Consider the following 26696-nt stretch of genomic DNA (forward strand, 5'->3'; position numbering starts at 1 on the left):
TGTCAGCTATCAGTGGATATAATAGAAAAGATACTCCCTTTCCTCTAGATGTGACAGCAGAAAATGAGGCATAAGAGAAGGTTGTGGAAGGAGAAAAGATGGTTCTATTAACATATGCAATGGCATTTTCACCATTCCATGCAGTAGTTATAAGAAATTATAGTTCCCACCTGCATTCTGGTGAACCGTAACCCTATACTGAGCACAGGTATTCTCACAATATAGATGTGTGACATGAAAAAATAGATTGACTTTGGGGTGAAATTTTGCTGTTGTACCATTGAGGTAAGATTACAAAAGCCTTTTCCTTGACATCATATATTTTAAGGATGGCTGTGAGCTCATAATGAGACTGATTGTCCTTGGGGTCTTGGGGTGGCCCAAGGACAAAAGTGCCCACCTTGCAGGCTTGAGGCCATGAATTCAATCCCTGCTGCTACAAGCACCACAGTCTGATACACAACTTCCAGCAATGTCCCAGTGAACATAATAACCAAATGTGGGAGCCCCACAATCAAGCATTCAAACATGAGTGTGACTCCTGGTCTTCACTATAACTACAATGGGAAAGGGAAGACACAATCACAATCACAATCACAAATCATCCTGTTATTCTTCGATTGCCTCGAGCAGGCCCCAGTAATGTCTCCTTCATCCTGGCCCTGAGGTTATATTCAAGGCTCTTTAGGAGAATGAGACCCATCATTGTTACTGGTATTTGGCATATTGGGTACGCCACAGGGAGTTTGCCAGACTCTGCCGTGTGGGCAGGCTACATTCGGTAGCCTGCCAGTTTGTCAAAGTAGGAATGAGATGTCCTGATAAGATGTTGCGCGGCCGCATTTGCGGCTGCACGGTTCTGGGAGCTGGTTTTTATAGTCTCAGAGTCTTGGCCGCTGATGGGATTACACGGCGCCAGGGGGCCAGTTGGTGAGTGTGACCCTCGCCTACTGGAATTTGGAGGATCTGGGTGGAGGATGCTCGACTCCAATCCGAGTAGGCTTGGAGATCTCGGACCCGGAACCCACGTGGCTTTGTCCCTCTGCTGGTACCTTCAGGTGTGCGGAGAGTGGTCTCAGCATGGTTGTGGCTGGTCCTGGAGGTCTTCAGCTGCCAGGGCCCTGGTCAGGGCGGGGAGGAAAAATAGACTGCTCAGGATGACTAGCTCTCAACGATGGGCCCCTCTCTTTTTCTATATAGTTGAAAGAATGCTTTCTTTGTATCTTTTTGGATTGGTTGAGTTCTGTTGGGCAGGCAATTTTTACTGAGCTACTACTATATGGGATCATTTGAGAGATTTTTTAAATGAAAATTTGTCATTTCATACTATAATCCTATGAGAACATTACTATTTTGCTTCGATTTCACTAGGAACAAATGAAAGGTTAGAGAAGAAAAATTAAGATCACAGAACTGCACGTTGCTTGGGAAGTTTTATCAGAACTTTGAATATTGACTGGTGCAATTGGAGCTATTACAACTCAGAAGGCAACTTCAGAGTTTCTCTGCATGTTTGTTTATTAGGAAAAAAAATATCCTAAGGAGGCCATTGTGATAGATCTGTGGGTTTGAGCTCATGCTTTGAAGGCAAGAGGCCTGGGTTCAATTTCTGACACTATCTAGTTCCTATAACAATGCAGGGTGAATCTGGAGCAGTAAGTCAGTTAGCCTCTAACCTCCTGAGCACCACCAGGTGTGGACTTGAAGCAAAAGCAAAAAAACTAAACTTATGAAAGGCAGTGTTGAAATTCAAACCGACGTCACATATCCCTTTACAACATGGCTGAAGTAATTAAATTTTTAAAAGTATCTATATAAGAAAATCCGTGAGTTTCTTGGGCTCAAGTGTTCATTTTTAAACTTTGAATATAATCTCATCATTTTTTTTCAATATGGAACTTAATCGAAATTCTGTAATGAATAGTACCAAGGAGTTACTTTTGTCACGTGGCATTTTTCCCCCTTCTTGCTAGTTTTGCTGTTGAGATTACTTTAAAATTCGACTAAATATTCAAAACCAATATTAAAAAATCTAACTGTACTGATAGTTCAAGTCCTTGTAACAAAAGCTAGATTACTCCAAGAGTATAATTTTGTACGGATGCATTAAAATATCTCAGAAGCAGTTGCTCAAGAACACATAAGTTGATCAAATCAACATTTTGGTTTAATTTGAAACCACAATATTTAATGGAGAATCGTCCATACTGTTTTCCAAAAGGGCTGAACCAGTTGGCATTCACAGCAGCAGTGAAGGAGGGTCCCTTTCTAGCCACATCCGTGCCAACACCAATGGCTTTTGTTCTTTTGAATGTGGGCCAGTCTCTGTGGTGTGAGATGATATCTCATTGTTGTTTTGATCTGCATCACTGATGATTAATGATGTAGAACATTTCTAATGTTTTAGCCATTCGAATTTCTTCTCTGAGAAAGTTTCTGTTCATTTCGTTGCCCCATTTTTTGATGTGGTTGGATGTTTTCTTCTTGTGGAATTCACCCAGTACTTTGTATATCCTTGATATCAACCATTTGTTGGATGGGTATTGGGCAAATATCCTTTCCCATTCTATAGACTATCTTTGTATTTTGGTCACTGTTTCTTTTGATGTGCAGAAGCTTCTAGTTTATGATAGTCCCATTTGTCTATCTCTGTTTTCACATGCTTAGCCAGTGGTGTGACATCTTTGAAGATACCAATAGCTTCTATGTCATGGAGGGTTTTGCCAACTTTGTCTTCAATGTACCTTATGGTTTCTGGTCTGATGTTGAGGGCTTTAATCCATTTTGAACTTACTTTTGTGCATGGTGTTAGGCAGAGATCTGTGCCCATTTTTTCTGCATATAGCTGTTAAATTTGCCATCACAATTTGTTAAAGAGGCTTTCCTTGTTCCACTTCATACCTCTTGCTTGCTTATCGAAGATTTGATGATCATATATTTGGGAGATGTCAGTATATTCAACCCTGTTCCATTGGTCTGCAGCTCTGCCTTTGTTCCAGTACCATGCTGTTTTAATTATTACTGCTTTGTAATAGAGTTTGAAGTTAGGCAGCTTGATTCCTCCCATTTTCTTTTTCCCAAGAATTGCTTCAGCTATTCGTGGGGGCCTTATTGTTCCATATGAATTTCAGGAGTGTTTGCTCCATTTCTTTGAAGAATATCATGGGTATTCTTATAGGGATTGCATTGAATTTGTACAATGCTTTGGAAAGTACTGCCATTTTGACAATGTTAATTCTCCCAATCCATGAGTAGGGAATATCTTTCCATATTCTCGTGTCCTCTTTTATTTCCTGAAGTAGCGTTTTGTAGTTTTCTTTGTACAGGTCCTTTACTTCCTTAGTTAAATTGATTCCTAAGTACTTGATTTTCTGGGGCACAATTGTGAATGGGATTGTTTTTTTCATGTCTCCCTCTTCTCTCTCACTATTTGCATATAGGAAAGCCATGAACTTATGGGTATTGATTTTATAGCCTGCAACTTTACTATACAAGTCTATTGTTTCTAGGAGTTTCTCGGTAGAGGTTTTAGGGTTCTCTAAGTATAGGATCATATCATCTGCAAATACTAAGAGCTTGATTTCTTCTTTTCCTACCTGGATGCCCTTAATATCTTTTTCTCGCCTATTTTGCTAGTACTTCCAGTGGTATATTGAACAGCAGTGGAGAGAGTCGGCATCCTTGTCTTGTCCCTGATCTTAGAGGGAAGGCTCTCAGTTTTTCCCCATTGAGGATGATGCTTGCTGTAGGCTTGTGGTAGATGGTTTTAACTATATGAGAAAAGTCCCTTCTATACCCATTTTGGTGAGGGTCTTCATCATAAATGGGTGCTGGATCTTGTCAAATACTTTCTCTGCATCTATTGATATGATCATATGATTTCTATCTTTTCTTTTGTTAATAATGGATTATGTTGATTGATTTTTGAATGTTAAGCCATCCTTTCATCCCCGGGATGAATCCCACTTGGTCATGGTGTATGATCTTTTTGATAAGTTGTTGAATTCTATTTGGTAGTATTTTGTTGAGAATCTTTGCATCTGTGTTCATCAGGGATGTCGGTCTATAGTTTTCTTTTCTTTTGGTGTCTTTTTTTTTCCTTTTGGTATTATAGAGATATGGGCTTCATAGAAACGATTTGGGAGAGTTTCTATTTCTTCAATTTCCTGGAAAAGCTTGAGAAGAACTGGCAATAGGTCCTCTTTAAATGTTTGGAAAAATTCGCTAGTGAATCCATATGGACCGTTATTTTGTTTTTGGGAAGAGTTTTGATTACAGTTTCAATTTCCTTGATGTTAATAGGTGTATTCAGGTACTCTAGATCTTCTTGATTCAGCCTTGGGAGATTATAGAAAATCCAGGAATTTATCCATTTCTTCTAGGTTCTCTTGTTTTCTGACATACAGACTTTCAAAGTAATCTGTGATGATCTTTTGAATTTATTTGGTTTCTGTTGTGATATCCCCTTCTCATTTCTGATTAGGTTTATTAGGGTTCTCTCTCTCTCTCTTTCTTTGAGAGTCTTGCAAGTGGTTTATCTATCTTGTTTATTTTCTCAAAGAACCATCTCTTGGTTTCATTGACCTTTCGTATTTTTTGGGGGGGGTTTCCATGTTGTTGATTTATGCTCTAAGTTTTATGATCTCTTTCCTACTGCTTGATTTGGGCTCCTCTTATTGGTCCTTTTCTAAGATGTTGAGTTGGGAAGTCAAGTTGTTTATTTGGGATCTTTCTTTCTTCCTGAGAAATTCTTGCACAGCTATAAATTTTCCCATTAACGTGACTTTAGCTGCATCCCACAGGTTCTGGTAGCTCATGTCTTCATTCTCATTTGTTTCCAGGTATCTTTTGACTTCATTCTTGACTTCCTTTCTGACCAACTCATTGTTCAACATTGAGTTTTTTAATTTCCAGGTGTTTGATTTGTTTCTCCGTGTCTGTGTGTGATTCACTTCTATTCTTAGTGCATCATGGTCTGAAAAGATTGTTGATACTATTTCTATCTTCCTGATTCGGTTGAGGCATGTTTTGTGGCTCAGCACATGTCTATTTTGGAAAATGTTCTGAGTGCACTGGAGAAGAATGTGTATTCTTTCTTTTGGGTGTGTAAAGCCCTGTATAGGTCTTTAAGCCATCTCTCTTCTATTTCTTCCCTCAAAGCCAATGTTTCCTTTCTGAGTTTTGTTCTTCTTGATTTATCCAGAGGTGATAAGGTGATGTTGAAGTCTCTGACTACTATTGTGTTGCTAGCAGTGTCCTCCTTAAAATCTGTTAGCAGTTGTTTTAAATATTTAGCTCTTCCCTCATTAGATGCATATACATTTAAGAGTGTGATTTCTTCCTGTTGTACGCATCTTTTGATGAATAGAAAATGGACTTCGCTAATCTTTCTAGTCATTTTCAACCTGAAATTAAAGTTGTCAGATACTAGTATGGCCACGCCAGCTTTTTTTTAAGGGAGCTCTTTGCTTGCAGGATTCTTTTCCATCCTTTAACTCTGAGCCTGTGTTTGGTCTGATTGTTCAGATGAGTTTCTTGTAGGCAGCAGAATGTTGGGTTCTGTCTCTGAATCCAATTTGCCACTCTGTGTCTCTTAATTGATGAATTAAGACCATTGACTTTGAGAGAGATTACTGTTATGGGGTTTTGTGTCATCTTTCTATAATGGTCTGTTGTGCTTGTAGGATTTGTCTTGTCTTATAGTAGCTCCTTTAGCCCTTCTTTTAGGTTTGGTTTTGAGTCTATTCCTGAGGTGCTGTTTATCCCAAAAATAGTGTACTGTTCCTTTGAGTTTGAGTGAGAGTTTAGCCGAATAGGGTATTCTTGGTGAAGTGTTCATTTCAATGAGATTTTTCACTATATCTCACCATTGCCTTTGGGCTTGGAGGGTTTCCTCTGATAGGTCTGCTGTGAATCTAAGGGGTGCTCCTTTGTATGTGATTTCCTTCTTTGACCTTGCTGCTTGCAGGATTGTGTCTCTATCGACAGCATCCATGATTCTAACTATGATATGTCTTGGAGTGTTTTTGTTAGGGTCTCTTTTAGCTGGCATCCTTCAGGTTCCTTGAATCTGAATGTTTGCATTGTCCAGCTCTGGGAACTTTTCAGCAATGATTTGTTTAACGGTGGCTTTTTCACTGGGATTGTTTCCCTTACCTTCTGGTACTCCAGTGATTCTAATGTTGTTCCTCTTGGAATCATCGCCTAGGACTCTGATTCACTCTGGAGCTATTTTGAGGTCTCTTGGCATTGTTTGTTGTTGCCTGTTGGCTTCATACAGCTGATCTTCCAGCTCTCTGATTCTGTCTTTAGCTGTGGTCACTCTACTGCTGAGGGCACAGACTGAGTTTTTTTTATTTCATCTATGGAATCTTTTTTTTGTGACATTTCTGTGTGTAGCTTTCCAATTTCTGCTCTCATTTCTTTCATAATTTCTCAATTGATTCTCTCATGTTATTGGATATCTGTCTGTTTCATTGAGCTTATTGGACATCTTCATTACTTCATATCGGAATTCTTTCTCAGAGAGGTCCTTTAGGTGAGTAGCACCTACTGAGGCTTCTGGACTCTTTTTGCCATCCTCCCCATGTGGTGGGGATTGGTGTAGCTTCTTCATATTGGTGTGGAGGTATGGGGATTGAGATGTTACACTAGATTTCTTGGTATGACTAAACTACCTGCCGCCCCAAAATAGGCTATGCCCACTTCTACATAAGGCATGCACGGCTCTTCTGAAGAGGCCAGGCCTGCACGGGTACCTGGTGTGTATGGGGGGGGGAGGAGTGCAGGGGGGTACCGTTTGGAAGGGGAAAGTCCGGCACAGGGTTGGGGATGAACAGAAAGAGACTCAAGATTGCTGGGCATCCCAGGGTTCTAGAGGATGCCTGGGGCACGTGCGCAGAGAAAGACAAGTCCCGGGTTTGAATATTGGCATGTTAACTGACCTGGGAGGGGAAGAAGACCAGCACAGTGTTGGGGATGAAAAGGAAGAGGCTCGGGGATGCTGGGCATTCCAGAGTCCTAGAAGACACCTGGGGCACGTGCGTGGAGAAAGTAAAGTCCCAGGTTTGAATATTGGCAGGTTAACTGACCAGGGAGGAGAAGAAACAGGCAAAGCACTGGGGACAAATCAGAAGAGGCTCAGGGATGCCGGGTTTCCCAGGGTCCTAGAGGACGCCTGGGGCACATGCGTGGAGGAAATCAAGTCCTTTATTTGAATACTGGCAGGTTAACTGACCTGGGAGAAGAAGACCTTGAATAGTTTACTTTAAAACAAAGTCCTTTTGAATGTACACAGAAAGACGCTTAATACTATGCTTTCATAACTTAGGATTTAACTGGCTTCAAATATTATTCACTCCTGGGCATCTGCTTTCTTGACTTAAAATTCAGTTGCCCTTAGTTCCTACCACCCCAAAAGCAGGGTCCTGATGAAGGACTGACTGGACCCAGGGCAAGCTGTGAACTCCCCTGGCATCAAAGTAGGCCAGAGCCACTATTCTAAACTATAAGTTAAGAGCTTGATCATGGATAAATGCTGTCATGATCCAAAAGTAACAACGAGACTAGGACCCTGCTAAGGATGTAAAAGATTTACCTGGCCTGAGCACAGTAGTCTGAGATTGAGATGTTCCCAGAAGATCAATTCTATAAGCTTAATGTGTCTCTTACTGTGTCCATACAAAATACTTAATATTATGAATGCATATATGTTTGTTGGACAAGGACAAACACACCCATGGGATTCTGCTCTTGGGTGGGTTGTCCTGCTGAAAGACTATCTGTCCTATAAGCATCCCCTGAGGGAAATAACTTTAACCATATTGATTGTGACTACACCTATGTGTAAGCCCCAACCCCTCATGGGGGAGGGGAGGATTTAGGAATTTAACTAGACTATAAGAGTGGGTGGGAGATCCAGATCCAGGAGGAGGAGGAGAATGAGGGAGGCAGAAGGAGATTGATGAGTGATCAGGAAGGAAAATGAAGTAGCATGGGGGGAGAAGCAGGAGGAGAATCAGAGGAGAATGGAGATAAGAATGGAATAAACTGCAATTGACACCAAACCACATGGCTCTCATTTCCTTCCTTCACCTGCCCATTGCCATCAACCTCCCCAGAGTGAGGGAAGCGGCATGAGACTACGGAACGCAGGCGGCAGGAGACATAGAGCACTGTTGCCTGCAGCCCTTTTGAATTTACACACCATGGAATCTAGTCTGTAATAGCTCTAGTCCAGCGGTTGTCTCTAAATCACATTACGTGTCCAGCCCATCTGATTTTCAATGCTATGGCAAACGAGATAGCGTCCCTGATTCTTGATCGTCAATGGAGGTCAGAACTCCAGATTCTTTCTCTTACTTGAGTGAAATGTGATATTCCAGGCATAGCTCTTTGGATTCCTCTTTGGGAGACCCAAATAGTGTTCTCATCCTGTTTTCAAAGGGTCCAGGCCTCTGAGGTATATGTTAGTGCAGGAAGAACAGTCGAGTCGTAAAGATGTGGCTAGAGCCAGAGGTTCTTCATCCTCTTAACAACTTCTTTGACGCTCTTGAAGGTGTTTCAAGCTGCTCTCTTACTCCTGTGCAGCTTTGGCACAAAGTCATTCCTCATGTTGATTTCTCAATCAGGTACACATAGCTGCTGCGTTTGGAGATGTTTGTTCCGTTGAGAGCAAATGGAACGTGAGGGACTAGTTTGTTTTTCATGAACATTGTGTTGTTGAGATTCAGCTGCAGTCTGACCTTTCCACACTCACACTCGAAGTTGGCCAACATTTGTGCTGCTTGGCTAATGTGTGGTGTTATTAGAACGATGTCATCAGCAAAGCAGAGATGGTGTAGTTGCCAATCATCTATCTTCACTCCCATTTCTTCCAATTCGAGTTCTCACATGACGTTCTCGAGGGTGGCATTGAAGAGTTTTTGTGAAATGGTATCACCCTGCCGAACCCCTCCCTTTATGTCAGTTATCACTTCCTTGTAGAATGGTGAGATCCTGGTGGTGAATCCATCATACAGCTCGCAGAGGATCCTGATGTGTTGAGTTTGAATGCCCTGTTTGGCTAGGACTTAGATGACTGCTTCAGTCTCAACAGAATCAAAGGCCTTTAAATCAAAGAACATTAGACAGAGCAGCCTCTTGAACTCTCGTGAGACCACAGTGAGCTTGGTCACCATGTGGATATGGTCGATTGAGCTGAATCCTTTTCAGAATCTGGCTTGCTTGTATGGTTGTCCTTCATCTGATGTTCTGCCTATTTTATTCAGGATGACTCGAGTTAACAACTAGTAGACGACAGACAACAGGCAGATCAGGCGATAGTTGCCAATATGGTGACTGTCTCCCTCCTTGAATAACAGAACAGTCCTGCTAGTGTTCTGTTGGGACAGAGCCTTGCATTCAAACAGGTAGCAGGTGAAGAGCCAACCCAGTGTATTGACAAGTACTGGGAGCAGATTCTTCAGGTGTTTGGGTCTGACTTTGTCTAGACTGGGTGCTGTATACTTCTTTACCGATGAAATGGCATGTCGGTTTTCGGAAGGGAGAATATTGGGAACGACATATCCATCCTACAGAATTTGGTATGTGGGCAGGTGGATGTGGCTAACAAAGAAATCCGAGTAGAGATCATGGATAATCTTCTCCATTGCCCTTCTGGAAGATGTGATAGATCCATCAGTACGTTGGACAATGTTGGTCTTGTAGTTGGTGAAGGGCAGGTGAGAATTGCAAATACTTTTCCTGGTTTCTGCCACATCTACCAACACTACTGATCTTCTCTCTTGAGGTCTTCCTTTATCACTTCTCTGCATAGCTTTGCAAGCTCGGACTTTTGCTTGTGATTTTCTGAGTCCTACGCCAAACCATGTTGGCAAATGAGCTTGAGAATTTCTGAAGCCAAGAATCTTTTTATGGCTTTACCACTCTTGGCATTCCTTGCGCAGTCATGGAGGTGCTGAACCAGTCCATTGTTTTCCTCGTCAATGTTGTCAATGACAGCATCTTCCCATATTACCGGAATAGTGCCAAAGAGCTACCAGTTGATGGTCATTCTGGGAGTTCTCTTCTTAAACTTTGTAGTCCTTTCTCCCTGCTCCATGAAGTAGAAATTTGCACAAAGGAAATAGTGGTTTGATCCCATTTAGAATTTTGGGACAACAGTGATATTGGTCTGGCAAAACTGCTGATTGAATATGATGTGGTCAATCTCATTGTGGAACTGTCCACTGGGAGACTCTCATGTCCAATGTTTAGATTCGACTTTCTAGAACTGTGAGTTACACAGTCCATGGATGGTCTTGGTTGACACGAGGAACTCAGACAGTCTCTCATCCTGTTTGTTCTATTCTAGGCCATTGGTCCCAATGTGGAGTTCTTCGGGCGACCTACTCAGTCCTATCTTGGCATTAAAATTACTGACAATGATCTTGTAGAAGGTGTGAAAAAAAAAAGAAGGTGTGGTCTTCTTTATAGAGCTTTTCCAGTTCCATGTAGAACTTCTCAATTCCTTCTTCATCGTAGTTGGTTGTTGGTGCATAGACAACGAAGATAGAAACTGCCGGCAGTGAGCCACATCTATTCAAGCTTAATCATTCTATTCGAGTTGTTAGGCATTCAAATGATTTAATGCTCATGGCCAAGTTTGTGTTGACAAGAACATTTACACCACTGATGCCTCTATTATCACATGTTCTGAGGAACAGTTCTTCTCCAGTGTTGAAAATGGTGTGATGTGATCGATGCCTTCATGTCTCATCAGACCAATGATATCGTACTTGATCTTCTGCACTTGCACCATCAGGTCCTCGATGGATGCTTCAGATGCCAGCATGTGTCCGTTGAAAGTACAAACAGTTATTTTAGTCCTTCTTTGTTTTGGCAGCCTAGATCGGCCCTGAGGTTTTATCAACCTCTCCTTGCTCATCCTTCTTAATGCTGCCATATTGGGGGCTCTTTCAGGGTCAGGGGAATGAGGCCCATTGTTTTTACTGTTTTTGGCATATAACTAATACACCAATGGTAGTTTGCCAGGCTCTGCTGTGCAGGTGGAATACTCTTGGTAGCTTGCTGGGCTCTCTGAGAGGGATGGAGTCTTTTAGGGTGGCCTCTAATCGCCCTTACAGGTGTTCCCATGGTTCACACCATATTTGAACCCCATCAAATATGGTATGGTAAGTATGGGTATTAAGAGATTATCTTAATATAGAAACAGAGATCCTCTGCCTGCTTCCACCAATCTCTGGCGACCCATGGACCACACCCAAAAGACCTACCCTGCCGGTGCCAGATAAATACCTCATCGGCCTACCTCCACTACCTCCACTACCCAGTCACCACCATGCTCCAGGCTGCTTTCTGAACTGCGCAGCCACAAAGCATAAGACAAACATTATTACTACAATATATTTAATTTGAAATGAAAATCTGGGAACTATTTTGAGTTTATTTAACCTATTTAGAATAAGGCAAGGATGACAAAATTTACAAGACTATAAAAATTTGCTCTTTTTTGGGGTCACACCTGTCAGTGCTCAGAGGTTACTCCTGGCTTATGCACTCAGGAATTACTCCTGGCAATGCTCAGTGGACCATATGGGATGCTGGGAACTGAATCCAAGTCAGCCGTGTGCAAGGCAAATGCCCTACCCACTGTGCTATCACTCCAGTCCCAAGACTATAAAAATTTGCAGTTATTTGTGTCTGATTTAGATTCACTCTATACCCTTTAACATGAATAACAGGTCACAATTTATACAAATAATCTAACCAATTACAGTAAGTGTTGCCATAATTCTGTGACCAATATCTGGAGATTTTTTCTTTGTAAGCAAAACTGATATGATGGGATCTCTATGGGACAAAGTGACGGCTCCTATTTATATGGATTTGGAATATTTATATGTGTATCTTGTTTTTAGCTATATTCTTTCTCTATCTTTATTTTCTTTCTCTGTAGCTTGCTCTCACTCTTGCATGAGAAACTTATAATTATTCATAACAATAAGTTGCTTAAAAGTATGTGGCAAAGGTTAGGAGTTTTCTGAGGTTTAAGGACACATATCTATATTTTTCCCAGAACTTTTTTATTGTCATATATTCTAAGTTTTAATAAATGTAACATGGAATTTCACTCACTAGGAAATAATATGAGAGGTCATTTCATGTAGTAATTTATCATTTTCTAAAGGATGTATTGAATAATGCTGTATTGAGGTTGTTATCCTTGAGTTCAGTCCAGAATATGAACTTTCCACTTCTTGTTTCTGATTAAAAATCATCAACCCCATATCAAAGCATTTACTTATAGCCACTCCATCAAGTGGAAAATTATGGAAAGCATATTCTAAGCAATTTGCATAAATCAAGGAGTTCTTAATGATCTTAATATATCAAAAATTCTGAATAATTTTTGAGTAATAATTGTCTGAAATCTTGTATTTTTTTAGAGATATGTATGAAAAATGTAGATGATGAACCCTAAGGGACTCTATACAGTAGTTTGCATTTCAAATAATCACAATTTGTAGAAATGATTTCAATCACAATTACACATTAGTAGGTACTCTATTATGTTCATTTTAAGTATATTAGTCACTAAATGAAATTAAAAACAGAAAGATTAACAGTATTTATGGAAAATTTCATCAGTGATGAATTCTTGAAGAAGATAGACTAGAACAGCAACAACAACAAAAAGTCCTACATCCCCTTGTGAAATGTGTTCCAATATTCCCAAGTGAGGTCTTGTGCAAAAGTGTATTTAGTGGTGGATGAACTGAACATTATACTATGTGGCCATTATGGTATAATTTCAGAGATAGGAACAGTCTCTTTCCTAGTGCATGAGGTTATCTTACCTGCTTTGGACAATTCTTTACTGCAAGGCTTTGCCTTTATTTGATAGAAATCATCTTTCCAAGGAAAAGGTAACCCTAAATCCAATATAGGTATTTACCTTGAGGCAATTGATTTTTATAACCATTATGAAAAGACATTTTTTTTTTGTTGGTGATACCACAGGATTAGAAACAATTTGGCAACTCTAGATTTTCCAAGGGACAAATAAAGATATAATTAGAAAGGGGGTCTCTTTATAAACTTAAAACACAATGCTCCTTTGTGGTCCAAGTAATTCAAGTTATTTGGAGAATTCATAATTTAAGTTATTTTGAAATCAGGACACAATCAAAAAAGTGAAAGTAGATGAAAGGGCTTTTGTTTATTTGTTTGTTTTGTTCTTTCTAGGGCTGTTCTCAGATAGGCCTCCTGTATGTAAAACAAGTGCACTCATGCTATACCCTGGGCTGTCTCTCCTATGGAAAGAGTTTTATTTTATTTTTGAGTTGGGGGACTGACAGCGATTTATGCAAGATTTTATATAGGCAAGGCATGACTCTATACTGAACTACATCCCCCAGGAGGTTTTTATTTTCACACAGGTAATATATGCTTGAAATGCAATATTGCATTGCAATGTAGGTATATATATAGATAGATAGATGTAGTTTTATATATATAGTTATATATGTGTCTACATTGCATTTATTCACCCTACAAAAAAAGAAGGAAGCCCTATTTCAGACAATGTGAATGAAGCTAGATGGTTATAAGTGATAAGTGAAATAAGACAGACATAGAGATAAATATTGCATAATCTCATCTATATGTAAAATGTAAAATACTCCGACCCACAGAAGCAGAAAGCAGAGTAATGGTTACTAGGACTAGGCATTGTGGGAACCATGGAATGTTAAGTTTTAGTTGTGATCTCTAAATAAGAGATGTAATATCTGAATATCTATTATACAGCATTATAAATTCAGTAAATAGTACAGTATTATACATGTGAAATTTGCCAAGAGGATAGATCTTAGGTGTTTTTGTCAGACACATACAAAGTAAATAAGTGATAGTAGGGAGAAGTAAATGGAAGGTGAGGTGTAAGATATTTCTATGAGTTTGATTATAATGATAATTTTACTATACATATGCACACCACTTTTCATACTTTGACTATAGATGTAATTTCTATTTTTTGTTTGAAACCACAATAACATTGGGGAAGACAAGAAGAAAGTTTAAAGTACTATGACTTTTTTACATTCCATAATGAAAAAGCCATAAGCAGTCATTTTAGGCTTGACTTTTTCATCTTATTAACATCTAAATTGTATGAAGAAAAATGTTCCTAAGAGAATTCTCTTTATAAGTGCAAAAACTATTTCAGTAGAATAAGAATAAAGGATGAGAGTAAGCGGACAGTGTTTCAAAAACGTAAATGCCAAGACCTTATCTCTAAGGGATGTGTGTAACTCTCAGAGAGAGGAGATATGGAGCTACCTTACGTATTTTTCTAAAAGCATCCACATTTATTTTGATATGCTGTCATCACTTAAAGTCCATCTGGACTTTATGATTTGCTTGCAATTTGTCAAGTTTGGTAACAGGAATGAAGGAATGATATAATTATGCCAATGTGGCGCTATTCAAGCATGTGAGTTACTGTTCAGCGACGTGAGTTACTGATGTTCTGAACGATTTCAGTCGCACTTTATATCCATTCTATATAATCTACCTTCAAGTTTAAGACTAAAAAATTGCTGAAAAATTAGTATTTGATGCCTTCCCGAGGAGGATTGGTGTGGTATAAAATGTTAGTCTCATACATGGTCTTACTTCCTTGTTTATTAATGTACATTTAATTACAATCTAAAAAGACAAGCAAACTCTATCCTCTTGGTTGTTTTATCTATTTTTTTTAAACAATTAGGCTAATAAATGATAGCTCCCATCTACGTTTGCCAGCAGGGAAGAAGAAATGCGTAACTATAACAGGGTTACTTTCAATAAGTAACATATCAAATGCATCTTGTACAAACACTCTGGAATAATATTAAAAAGTACTTGTTATTTATTTTATATCAGGATTACCAACATTGTTTTTTTCTTTCCTTTCCTTCCCTCAGATGTACATCCAGACCACAACGCTTACTGTCTCCATGAGTTTAAGTGCTTCAGTATCTCTCGGCATGCTCTATATGCCCAAGGTTTATATTATAATTTTTCATCCGGAGCAAAATGTTCAAAAACGCAAGAGGAGTTTCAAGGCTGTGGTGACAGCAGCCACCATGCAAAGTAAACTCATCCAAAAGGGAAACGACAGACCAAATGGCGAGGTGAAAAGTGAACTCTGTGAGAGTCTTGAAACCAACAGTAAGTCATCAGTAGACTTTCCGATGGTCAAGAGCGGGAGCACGTCATAATAGATGTACGTTGAACATTCTTCTATTAGTCTGGGGGACTAAGCTTCAAGGTTCTAGGGAAATTGTGGTAGTCCTACATCAGGAGGCCATCAGAGCAGTTAAGACAGTTGTTTAGGACTGAGTGATTTCAAAATGGCTCTCCCCCACCACACAGACATCCACATATAAGATCTTTTATGAGACATTGCAGTCAGAACTCTTTCTGAAAACATATAGCTTGAAGCTTGGAACTATTTTCCATGCATAAAATTGTCCCAGTACTTTAAGAACAAGACTTATATTTTTCTTAGTTCAATCTTGGTTGCTCTTTATGAAATTATTGCCTAACTAATATGGTGAAGCATGCTACCAGATGTGTCACACAACTCTGTATGTTATTTGACTATTTAGAGGAATTAAGAAACTAGGCTGTATCTGGTTAAAGCAGTTATGCATATTTTCTCCACATCATCACCTTCTTTTAACTTTTCTTGATTTCACTTATTAGATATGTTAAGATAATTAGAAATCTCTAAAAGCCTCAAGACCTTGAAACTAAAGTCCTCTCACAACCAGTGATCCACTTTTCCTTTCCTCTCTTATCTCTAACACCTGAAGATGAATATAATCACCACACACTTACACCAACAAAATCCAGTAGAATTTAAATCTATTCAACAAGCTAGATAAAATGATCTGACAAAATTCAACTATATTTTGTACCTATGGAAGTTTGTCAAATAGGTTGAATATTTTTGTTTCATATAATAGCAAAAGTCTAGTATAGTTAGAAACAAAAGCTTTTTTTAGGTTCTGTAGATGTTCAAAATGAAAAAAACAAATATCTAGGGTGCTTGCAATAAAGTCACTTCCTATCTTGGAAAAAGAAAATATGGGCATTATACTAGACATGGGTATTTAATTATTTGTAATAAAACCAGTATATAACAATCCTTTTCATGTTACATTCATCTGGCAGGATATATCCCTATTCTCTTCATTTTTGACATAAAGTACAGAAAGATTACATTATTTTATCTTATTTAATTATCAGTACAACTTAGGTTCTTCACTGGATGCACACACATCCCTTTTTACATCAGTATTTCCATTTGGACATTGCTTATTTTAATACCTCATATGCAGAAATGTCTTTAGAAGAATAATATTAATAAATTTATTGATATGAATTGCTATGCTTCTTGGAATTACTGTCCTCTTGGAAAATTACCTTTTAACTCACTAATACCAAATTTAGTCGCTGCTGAGAAAGATTTCAGGTCTCCACTAACCATTCCCATGTATTCTCCTTTCTGCAAATTTGAAAAGTTGAGAAATTGCCTGCTCTGCTAGAATGCCTCTTGTGGATTTGTTTATTTTTTGGGGTCATACTCATTGGTGCTCAGGGCTTACTCATGGCACTATACTCAGGAATCACTCTGGTAAGGGGCTTGGGGAACTATATGTAGTACCAGGGATCAAACCTGGCAAAGGCAAGGCAGGTGCACTCCTCTCTGTTCTATTGGTCCTGCCCAAAACTCTTTTTTAATTTTTTTTTGGCTTTTTGTATCAAACCCAATGATTCTCAGGGCTTACTTTTGGCTCTGCACTCAAGAATCACTCTTGACGGTGATTGAGGTGATAGTACAGTGAACATCACTGGGTATGCCCCCAAAAACAAATAAAAAATATTAAAGAAGAAAAAAAAAAGAATCACTCTTGACAGTTCTCAGGTGAGCCCTGGTTGACTGCATATAAGGCAAATGCCCAACCTGCTATACTATCACTCTGAGCCTTACCCACTAGTTCTTTTGTTATACATGTAATAATAGAGTACCACAGAAAAAGCCACTGAAAAATAGCCATGGTATGATTTTGGTTTTTTTTTTTACAAAATTAAAAAATATATAAAGTTATTCATGATTTATTACATTCAATATTCCAACACCAATCTCACCACCATTATCGCCAATTTTCCCCAACCACCACCCAAACCTGCCCAATAGCTTGCCCTAAATAATTTATTTTATATTATTTGTTATGGATAATTTGCTAAAAATGATCAAAAAAGATTTCCTTAGAAGAAAATGTGTGAAGATTATTGAATCTTACCCAGCATCCATTAGGCCCATATATGCCTCTCAGAGAGCCCGGCAAGCAGTAGAGAGTATCCCACCAGTATAGCAGAGCCTGGCAAGCTACCCATGGCATATTCAATATGCGAAAAACAGTAACTAAAAAGGGTCTCATTCCCCTGATCTTGAAAGAGCCTCCAATATGGCAGCACTGGGAAAGACGAGTAAGGAGAGGATGCTAAAATCTCAGGACTGGGAAGAATGGAGACGTTTCTGGCACCCATTCAAGTAAATTGATGAAAAATGGAATGACAATGATACAGTGATACAGTGAGAAACTGCCAGGAAAAGACACAATAAGGATGGGGGTTGGTAATAAATCATTGTAACCATCTCAGATTACAGGGAGGCAATTTACTAATAACTGGCCTATTTGGGTTCTTATCAAAAGATATACGATAACTATTATCAGTCACATCAGAGTAGATCACTAGTGATCTAAGGGTAGAACTGGTCTATGTTTTCTCTACCTTTGAAAACATCAGTGCAAGATGTTAGAACCTATTATAATATGCCATGCTGTTAGCCAATGAACTGCTCTTAGCACAATTTGAACACTGGCATTTCACAGAATGACTCACTGGGGTTTATTGTTTTACTTCTTTTATTGCAACACTCAAGAAAACTTTATAGAATTTGGTTGTAATTGGGCATAATCTAACATAAATTGAAAAAAAATACTAGCTTTCCCAGGTGACCTCTGGAAAGTAGCAGGGAAACAAATAATAGACTTCTCTACCTCTCTAGAATATGAATAGTTCACCTCAAAAAAAGAAAATTCCCTGTATTGATAAGGATTCATCCTATAATAAAGAAATGCTTTATACATTTTTCTGTTTTCCTTCGGTTACTTTCTGTTGATGTTGAAATGGAAATTATATGGCATGCATACTATTCTCTAGTTTCCCTTCAATGAGAATGAAAGGTTTTTAAATTTTTTTAATTTTTTTTAATTTTTAAATTAAAATATGCCATTATGATAAACTGGACTATGTTTATTAGTGGAGGGTAAGTTTATAATATTCTGAAAGAATTAGAAGCTTCCTTTTAGAAGTTAACAGAAGTTTAAAACTGAATCAAGATAAAAGTAATAACTACCTAAAATAAGATAAAATTGTTCATTGGAGATTTCAGCTTTTCTCTTATTGGTATAGTTTGAATTTGATTAAATTTCATCCAGAAAAATAATTATTGCTTGAATATTAAGGAAAGATTGCATATAAACTTATACATCCTTCTTTAGTCCCATTCTAGGTGACTACTGTTAATAGATTTCACTCACACAAGTAGCTTTCTTGAACTCTGGAATTCCTTTACTTCATGTGCCAGTAGTCTTCATGAAATCCAAGCTTCTTAAAATCATTAACTTTAAAATATTAATAGCCCCATTATTTCAAAAACTCTATTTTTCAACTAAAAATATCTATTATGTCTCAGAAGTATAATTGAATGTAGAAAATGTCTTTGCTATTCAACAGTCACTAGTTCCATGACTCCTGAAATTTAAAAGTCTTCTCAAAACATAGTCTACTCTCAATAAATCAAGTGCTAGCTGGTTAATCTACTGAAAGAGCAATAGTGTTCCTGCATTTATATATACTCTGCTACTAGCTTTGTAATAAATCTCTATTATTTAATGAATTGATAATGATATGCATGAAAATGTTATGTAGCTATAATTGCCAAGTAACAGTAAAAATAAAATAAAACTATGGTTTAATTAATTTTACTAAAATATGCCATTAAAATAGGTTGAACTATGGTTATTAGAAAAGTGAAAGTCTAAAGATATAGGGTTAGGCTCTTTCTCTTTTTAAAAAGGTGAAACGTGGGGCTGGAGTGATAGCACAGCGGGTAAGGCATTTGTGTTGCACGCGCCCAACTCAGGTTCGATTCCCAGCATCCCATATGGTACCCTGAGCACTGCCTGGAGTAATTCCTGAGCGCAAAGCCAGGAGTAACTCCTGAGCATCGCCAGGTGTGACCGCCCCCCCAAAAAGTGAAACGTTCTGATAAATATGGCCATAATTCCAGTGTTACTTTTTTCTGATCCCAACTTGATTAATTAAGTGTTGATGACACCCTTGCAAGCTCTCTATCATGGCTATGGGACACTATAAGTCCATCACACTTAGACTAGACACTCAACTTAAGTACTATGTTAATGCCAGAAATTCTGATAGGAAATTCTGGAGCTTCAGTAATTGCATAGATTAATATAAAAAATATGAAGATAGTTGTGAGACCAAGTTGATTATTAGTTAATTATTCAATAATTAACTTATGGAATTGCATTTCATGCACAAAAACAATATTGTGTTGATTCATAAGAGTGTGAGAATTCAGAAGTTAAGAAAAATGTAGATATAATTATTTATATCTATATATCAACTTATAGCTATATAGATGCAAAATTGTATCCCTCAAGTTATATTAGTGAATAATTCATAAAGCAGCTGTGCAGTTTTTCTAGTTTTTGAACCAACTGTGGAGCATGAAAGGAAATTTATTTTTCCTGTATTTAAAAACTGACTTCCATATAGGTGTATTCATCCCAACTGTAAAAACTCTCTCAATTACCTCTTATCGACAGTGCTGATTATCTCTGCTATTGACTCAATTCCTGGGATGAAGACTAATGCAACAGAGTTGCCTTCACAAAGTTTTTCTCTTTGTCACTGGTTTTATGGTTTCTTCAACTGTATCTACATTCTTTCCTTGCCAGAGGGGGGAAAAGTGAAGGCTTCTTAACTTTTGTAAGTTATGGTCTCAATTCTCATTTAAAGACTAACATTGTTTTCCCTCATTGAATTCATCTCTAAGACTTCAACAAGTGAAGTATGTAATGCCTTAGAAGAGGAATGATTATTGAAGATGATCTTATCCACTTTTCCTTTTATTGAACATTTTCTATTATCTTCTTAAAGATCTTTTTGAATTATATATCTCTTTTCAACCATTAGTTTTCTTTTTTGCTATGACCAAATATAAACATTGCTTAAACTTTGATGATTATTGAAAGCATCGCATAGGAAAGGGAATTAAACAATTTCTAAGGGTTTTTTTCTTCTAAGTTTTGAAAAAAATTTTTCATCTTACCTGTAAAAGATTATATGAAAATTTTTCATAAACCATAGAGGAAAATCAGACTTGATTTTCTTAGCAGAACTTTAGAGCCATATGTAAATTAGAATTTAGATAGTATATCTAATGACACAAATTAGAAGTTAAATTAATGAATAAATAAATAATTTTAAAATTATTTTTAAATTATTTCATATCAAAACAAATTTAACCAACGCCTTAGAAGGATATATAGAAAGTAGATTATATACTAGTTCTCTTAGTCAAAAGTAAGTAAGTAAGTAAGTAAATAAAGGCCCTCCCGTTGATCATCGATTTGCTCTAGCGGGCCCAGTAACATCTCCATTGGAGACTTTGTTGTTACTGTGTCTGGCATATCGAAAGTCTACATAATAGCCATTTCTCCACAAATCTACTTTATCCATCCTTATAGATACCGAATTGCATTTGTTAATAATTAGAATTTTTATGTATTTTTTAAATATTTTGATTAATATATTTGTAGATTCAAATCAATGGTTCATTTTTATTCCTATCATTAATTTCTAGTTCGTGATTTTAAACAAATTAAGTAACATGTTCTAAAGCCAGAATGCTATAAAAATAGTCATTATAGGCTTTGAATTTTAAAATCATTTAAACAAAAATATGATATTATGTACAATTAATTTGTCTTAATTTGTCTTAACAGCCTCCTCTACCAAGACAACATATATCAGCTACAGCAATCATTCAATCTGAAACAGGGAAATGATACAAAATGAAGATATCTGGTGTGTGATCTTAAACAATGAACACGACACCTTCAAAACTCACTCCTGAAAAGCTCGGTAGACTACAATCAATCAAATCAATAGTCAAACTTGTAAGGAACAAAAGTTAGCCATGAGCCAAAAATATCAATAACAGAGTGAAGAAAACCTTTTATACACTACAACCATTAAGTGTCAAGCTAAAGTATTGCTTACTTATGAGCAGTTTAAAATAAAAAAAAAAACACAAAAGGAAAACTAATGTTAGCTTGTAAAAAACAAAATGCTGTTGAAATAAAACCATGTCTGATGTTATTCTTGTAAGTATTTTTCTGTGATTGTGAGAACTCCCATTCCTGTCCCACATTGTTCAACTTGTATAAGACTATGAGTCTCTTTCTTGTAATGGCTGACCGGATTGAAGCCCTGGGTTGTGCTAAAAATAAATGCAATGGTTGACGCATGCAATTTTTTATACAAATAATTTATTTCTAATAATAAAGGAATGTTTTGCAAATGTTGAGAGTTGTTTCGTTCCAGTTTTCAAGCCAGGGAAATCTTTCTAATAGGCACTTCTGCTGTTTCTAGACTCCCACTGTAAAAGCACTAGTATTCCAAGAAATACAATTTCCTCCAGGAATGTGTTTTTGTACATCATGTGTTTATGAAGAAGATTGTCTTTTATTCCTATATGAGAAGACATTACTTGTGTAAGATTTTGTGAATTCAAAGTTGATGCAGTAACTTTTCATTGCAATTGCTTCTTTTTTGAAGAATCAAGCAAATGGCTTGACATAAATTGCTGCAAGTAGTATCATATTAACATCTGACAAGTTACTGAAATTCTGGTCACTGAAAGTCTTTATTTTCTAAGTCAAAACTTTTGCATCATAAAACAGCCCAAGGTATATACTAAATACCTTTTCTCACCTAGGCCTCATTGCCACTGAAATCAGTGAAGTAATGGGCCTTACCCAGTAGTTCCTCAAAGAGGAGATTAGCATATTTATTCCCTCCAGCATTACTAAAGAAAGCACAGTTCAGATAACATGTCAATGCTTTCTTATTTTCCAAGTGAAAACATTCATTGGTTCATAGAACAGTATCATTAAAGTGAAAGAGAGAGGGGGGAAAAAAAAGGGAGCTTGTGTCATGCTAATAAACCACACTAGGCTGGATAAAGGAGCCCATTAAAGGCTTTCAAATCCGTTACCATTTTGTCATGGGTTCCTCTGTTCTAAACAATCCCAGACATCTATCAAGTCAATGGGTCTCTACAACTATTTTGTTAGTAAATGTTCTCTCTGCTGAGTTAGCTCGGATGGCTCATTGCACTGCTTATAGATATAAAGAGCTATCTGGGCTCTGTAATTTTCATCCAAGTATTGACAAGTCACTTTATTTAGTAGAGAGAGTTGAAGTAGCATAATGTAGTCTCCTCCAACATATAATTTCCTAGATATCTACATTGGAAGGAAACTGCATATAAAAGAAAACATGTATTTATCCTCCTTTTGTTGGGGTTCTCCTAATAATGTGAATTATTTGAGATAATATTTCAATGAAGGAATATGGACATTGTTCTTAAGTTTTCATATAATTTGAATCACTGATATATACAATCCTGTAATAGGATCTCAAACCAATAGGTGTGCCTTTCTAGATAAACCTAGTTTATTTTAAAACAAAATAAACCCATCGATGCTTCCTTCTTTGCTACATTTTACTAAGTCATGTAGCTCATATCAATAGCCATGCCAAGAAAAGTAATTATAATTCTATTTTTATTTGTAAGTTGACAGTTTCTTTGTATTGGGGATTATTAGTACTTTGTAAGATTTTTTTTAAAACTTAATTTTAACTGTTAAGTATCCACATTTCTAGTCAAATGCTTGAATTTTATGTCTTGTATTTCATTCAGACAGCAAAATTCAAGTATATTTTTTATGTTTTTGTTTACTAATTGACTCTAATCAGGATGAGTGGATGCAACAGGGTGATTATGAGAGTAAGGCTGCTTCTTAGGAAAAAGTGGGTTGCTCTTAGGGTTGGTACATTTTGCTTTGTTTTCAAATTTTAAGGGAGACAAAATATACATACATACATACATACGTATATATATATGGCATACGGTATCTCAAAATTGTTTTTTTTCAACTAAAACTTACCAATAGGTTGTTTTTCCTAAGTACTTTTTATAAATAATTGATTTTTACTGTTCTGCAAAATCTTGTTTAACTCATAATAGAGTTGAAAAGTAGTTCTCTTGGGTTTATATATGCCAATCATCCTTTTCAAAATCATCTCAGTGGGAAACTTTTTTTTTGGAGGATGCAGCTATCACCTTCCCCAGGCAGTTGGAGGAGAGAGTCCCTCAACCTCTTATAGTAGGAGCTGAAGAATTCTGACCTCTACCGTGGTTATTTTTTCAGGGATTTTGCAGAGGGCTCAGGAGGTAGTTTTATAGGCTGGGACAAAGTAGGGAGGCCTCCTATAAGGAGAAAGAATTAGTGTGTGCTAGCAGTGGTTTCTAAGTCCCATGCTTTAAAGTGCAATGTCTGTGTACTATAGATAAGCAAATGCAAAGTGTGTGGAAAATATAATATTATATTCTATGGAATCAGCCTTGTGTTTTATTCTGGATAAGAAATGTCACATCTAATCTCAGCATGCCAGAGGGAATGCTAAAAATGTGGCCCAAGGAAATATTTAGCAAATGTCAGCAGTAGACAAAGAGGGATATATTAGCGTGACCTTGGGCCAAATTTGACCTCAATTAAAAAATAAATTTTAGCTTATACTCATTCATATTTAAAGATGTCTAGATCAATTATGGTTGATCTATCAAAGATTAACTTTCCTTTGGAGAAAAGCGGTTCAAATTTTAACTTGAATGATGACCATTGGAAAATGAATAGGAAATAAATGGCCTACATAATTTCTAGTGTTTCATAAGAAATTTTTGCAGAAAAAAAATGGCATTTCAAATGAATGTTGTTTTATTTAAGGAAGTGGAGCTCAGGAGAATGCCAAAGCAGTGCTCAAGGACCCAGGGAACACTCTCTGTAATAATTTTGGACCAAGTAGGCTGGACAGCTCAATGCAAAAGACTGAGAATGCAGCACATCTCAGATCTTGTACTTTCAGGGATCAGTAGGGTCACGCTAAGAAGCTGGAAGTACACGCAGCAGTGCTAGGGGTGGAATGTAGGGACTTGCGGTACCGGGGTTTGAACTCAGTTCTGATACATACAAAGCAAGCACCCCTGAACACGGACGTACCTATCACCTCAGTCCAGGGTTAACATTTTTAGTTAAATTAAATGTCTATTTCAGTAAATGTCACCAGATTAAGGAGTTTGCCTCATATGTATCTCCCCATCCTCCCATTCCCACCCACTGCCCCACCCACTCCTTGCATGAAGGAGTTCTGTTCTGTTCTCTGCTTTCTCTTATATACCAATGGCATTGTGGAATAAATATTAAAACTGTTCTAAATTACATTAGCCATCATTAATATTTGGTCAGCAATTTTTTAATGATATTCTTAAACTCTATTACACAAACTATTCTCTTTTTCTCATTTTTTTGACAGTAGCTTTATTCATGTTTTAAGATTGAATTGCTAAAACAATAGAGATTACGTGAAAGAATGAGTGGGAATCCCAATTATTGAATGGCCTAGTCACATATAATGACCTTTATATATGTGTCTATTTGCTTTTGTTATGACTTTCTTTTAACGAAGATTTAAATAAAAAATTTTGAATACAGCTAGAAGAAAAGATTTCTCTAAGAAAAATCATGTTCAGAAATTTGCTGATAGTTACTTTGAAAAGTGTTCTATTGGAGCAAAAACAGTAGCAAAAATAACAATAGTTTTTTTTTAAATATATTTTATGGATTTTTCACTTCAATATTTCTTTTATAAATTTTTTGTAGCATAAGCTTTAGTGATATTATTTTTGGACATCATTGTTGTTTACTTTGATCCTTCATTAGTATATTCAGAATTTTTTCTTCCTCTTGAATTCAATGTATTTTCAATGGAAAGCCTTGCATATTTATATTTACATGTATAATTCCAGTGATATTAATGATGAAAAGAAATTTCTTTTACTAACTATACTTTTAATTGCCAACTGTTTAATTAAGCAGTTTATCAAAGCAATCTTTGATAAATAACTTGCTATCAAAGTCATAAAATAAGCCTAATCAAGGAGTGGGAACTATGAAAATATAAGAAGTGACTGTGAAATAACTTGGGTTTGAGACAGGGAGGATATGGGTATAGAAAACAGAAAAGAGAAATGTTTGGTGTGGTATTCAGATATTGAAGTAAGCATTTGAGGTAAAGGTAAAGGTAAAGGCCCTCCCGTTGATCATCGATTTGCTCGAGAGGGCCCAGTAACGTCTCCATTGGAGACTTTGTTGTTACTGTGTTTGGCATATCGAATACGTCACGGGGAGCTTGCCAGGCTCTGCCGTGCAGGCGAGATACTCTCGGTAGCTTGCCAGGCTCTCCGAGAGGGGTGGAGGAATCGAACTCAGGTCGGCCATGTTGGCTGCATGCCAGGCAAACGCCCTACCACTGTGCTATCGCTCCAGCTCCTTTAACTAAGACCTCTTAGGTATATTTACCTGATCAAAGGCTAGTCTTGAGAGCTAACAAATACTATTAGAATGTTAAAACATAATTTTGAAAGAGTTCAAGTATAACTACCATATAGTAGCTATATAAGAATATTTTTCATCTTGTTTTCTAATGAAGAAAACAAATAAAATGCTAAATATGAACAAATAATGGTTAAATAGCTAGTAATATTATAACTATATTTAGTTGTATACTGACTGGTAAATTTCATAGTAGAAATTTATACTAGAATACCTCAGAGGGTTATTTATTAAAACTGCTAGGTCTTACAGTGGAATAAAACATAAACTTTGAATGTATCTCTTCCATTGACCAGGTATTATCCACTTCTCCTGGGTTAATATTAACAATTCAAGCCTGTACATACATGCTAAACAATAGTTAGAAATTAAAATTCAGCACTTAACTGAAAGAATAGCCATTAATGATCATTGTCTTGGTAACGGATGTGGCTCAGTGATAGATGATTTGCCTTGCATATATAAGAACTGGGTTTGCTCCATGACAGAAAAAAAAATCAAAAAATGGTTTTCCAGATATTGGATAATTTTTCTGATGACTAAAGTTTGATTCTTCTTCTTTCTACGATATCAATCATTACAATGACTATATGTAAATAATTAATATCACAAACATACCTATAATCATTAAGATAAACCACGATAGCCATGAAACCGTTTGGGGTTGGGACCCTGGTTCAATTATTCTTTCCTGTCTTTATTCTTTTATGTTGTTTTACTTTTGCTTTGGTGGTAATTTTTTTTGGTGGGGGTGGTTTTGGGGGCCACATCCAAAAGTGCTCCTGGCTCTATGCTCAGGGATCAATC

The 26696-nt window shown here is 37.0% G+C and overlaps 1 protein-coding gene across 4 annotated transcripts in view; it reads left to right on the forward strand.

Moving 5' to 3' along the window:
* The window catches only part of GRM8 (glutamate metabotropic receptor 8), a 944681-nt gene extending 921635 nt beyond the window's left edge, over positions 1-23046 (forward strand). For 3 of the 4 annotated variants that reach the window (XM_056118374.1, XM_056118373.1, XM_056118371.1), the window contains exons 10-11: positions 14970-15271; positions 21156-23045. In XM_056118374.1, coding sequence (XP_055974349.1) covers positions 14970-15266 — 297 coding nt within the window. In that variant the 3' untranslated portion in view covers positions 15267-15271; positions 21156-23045. Of the gene's footprint in view, positions 1-14969; positions 15272-21155 lie in introns of all 4 variants that reach the window. The other variant, XM_056118372.1, reaches the window with a different exon arrangement.
* Positions 23047-26696: the final 3650 nt, after the last annotated feature.

The sequence above is a fragment of the Sorex fumeus genome, unplaced genomic scaffold (genome assembly GCF_029834395.1).
Source record: "Sorex fumeus unplaced genomic scaffold, SorFum_2.1 ptg000037l, whole genome shotgun sequence".
NCBI lineage: Eukaryota > Metazoa > Chordata > Mammalia > Eulipotyphla > Soricidae > Sorex > Sorex fumeus.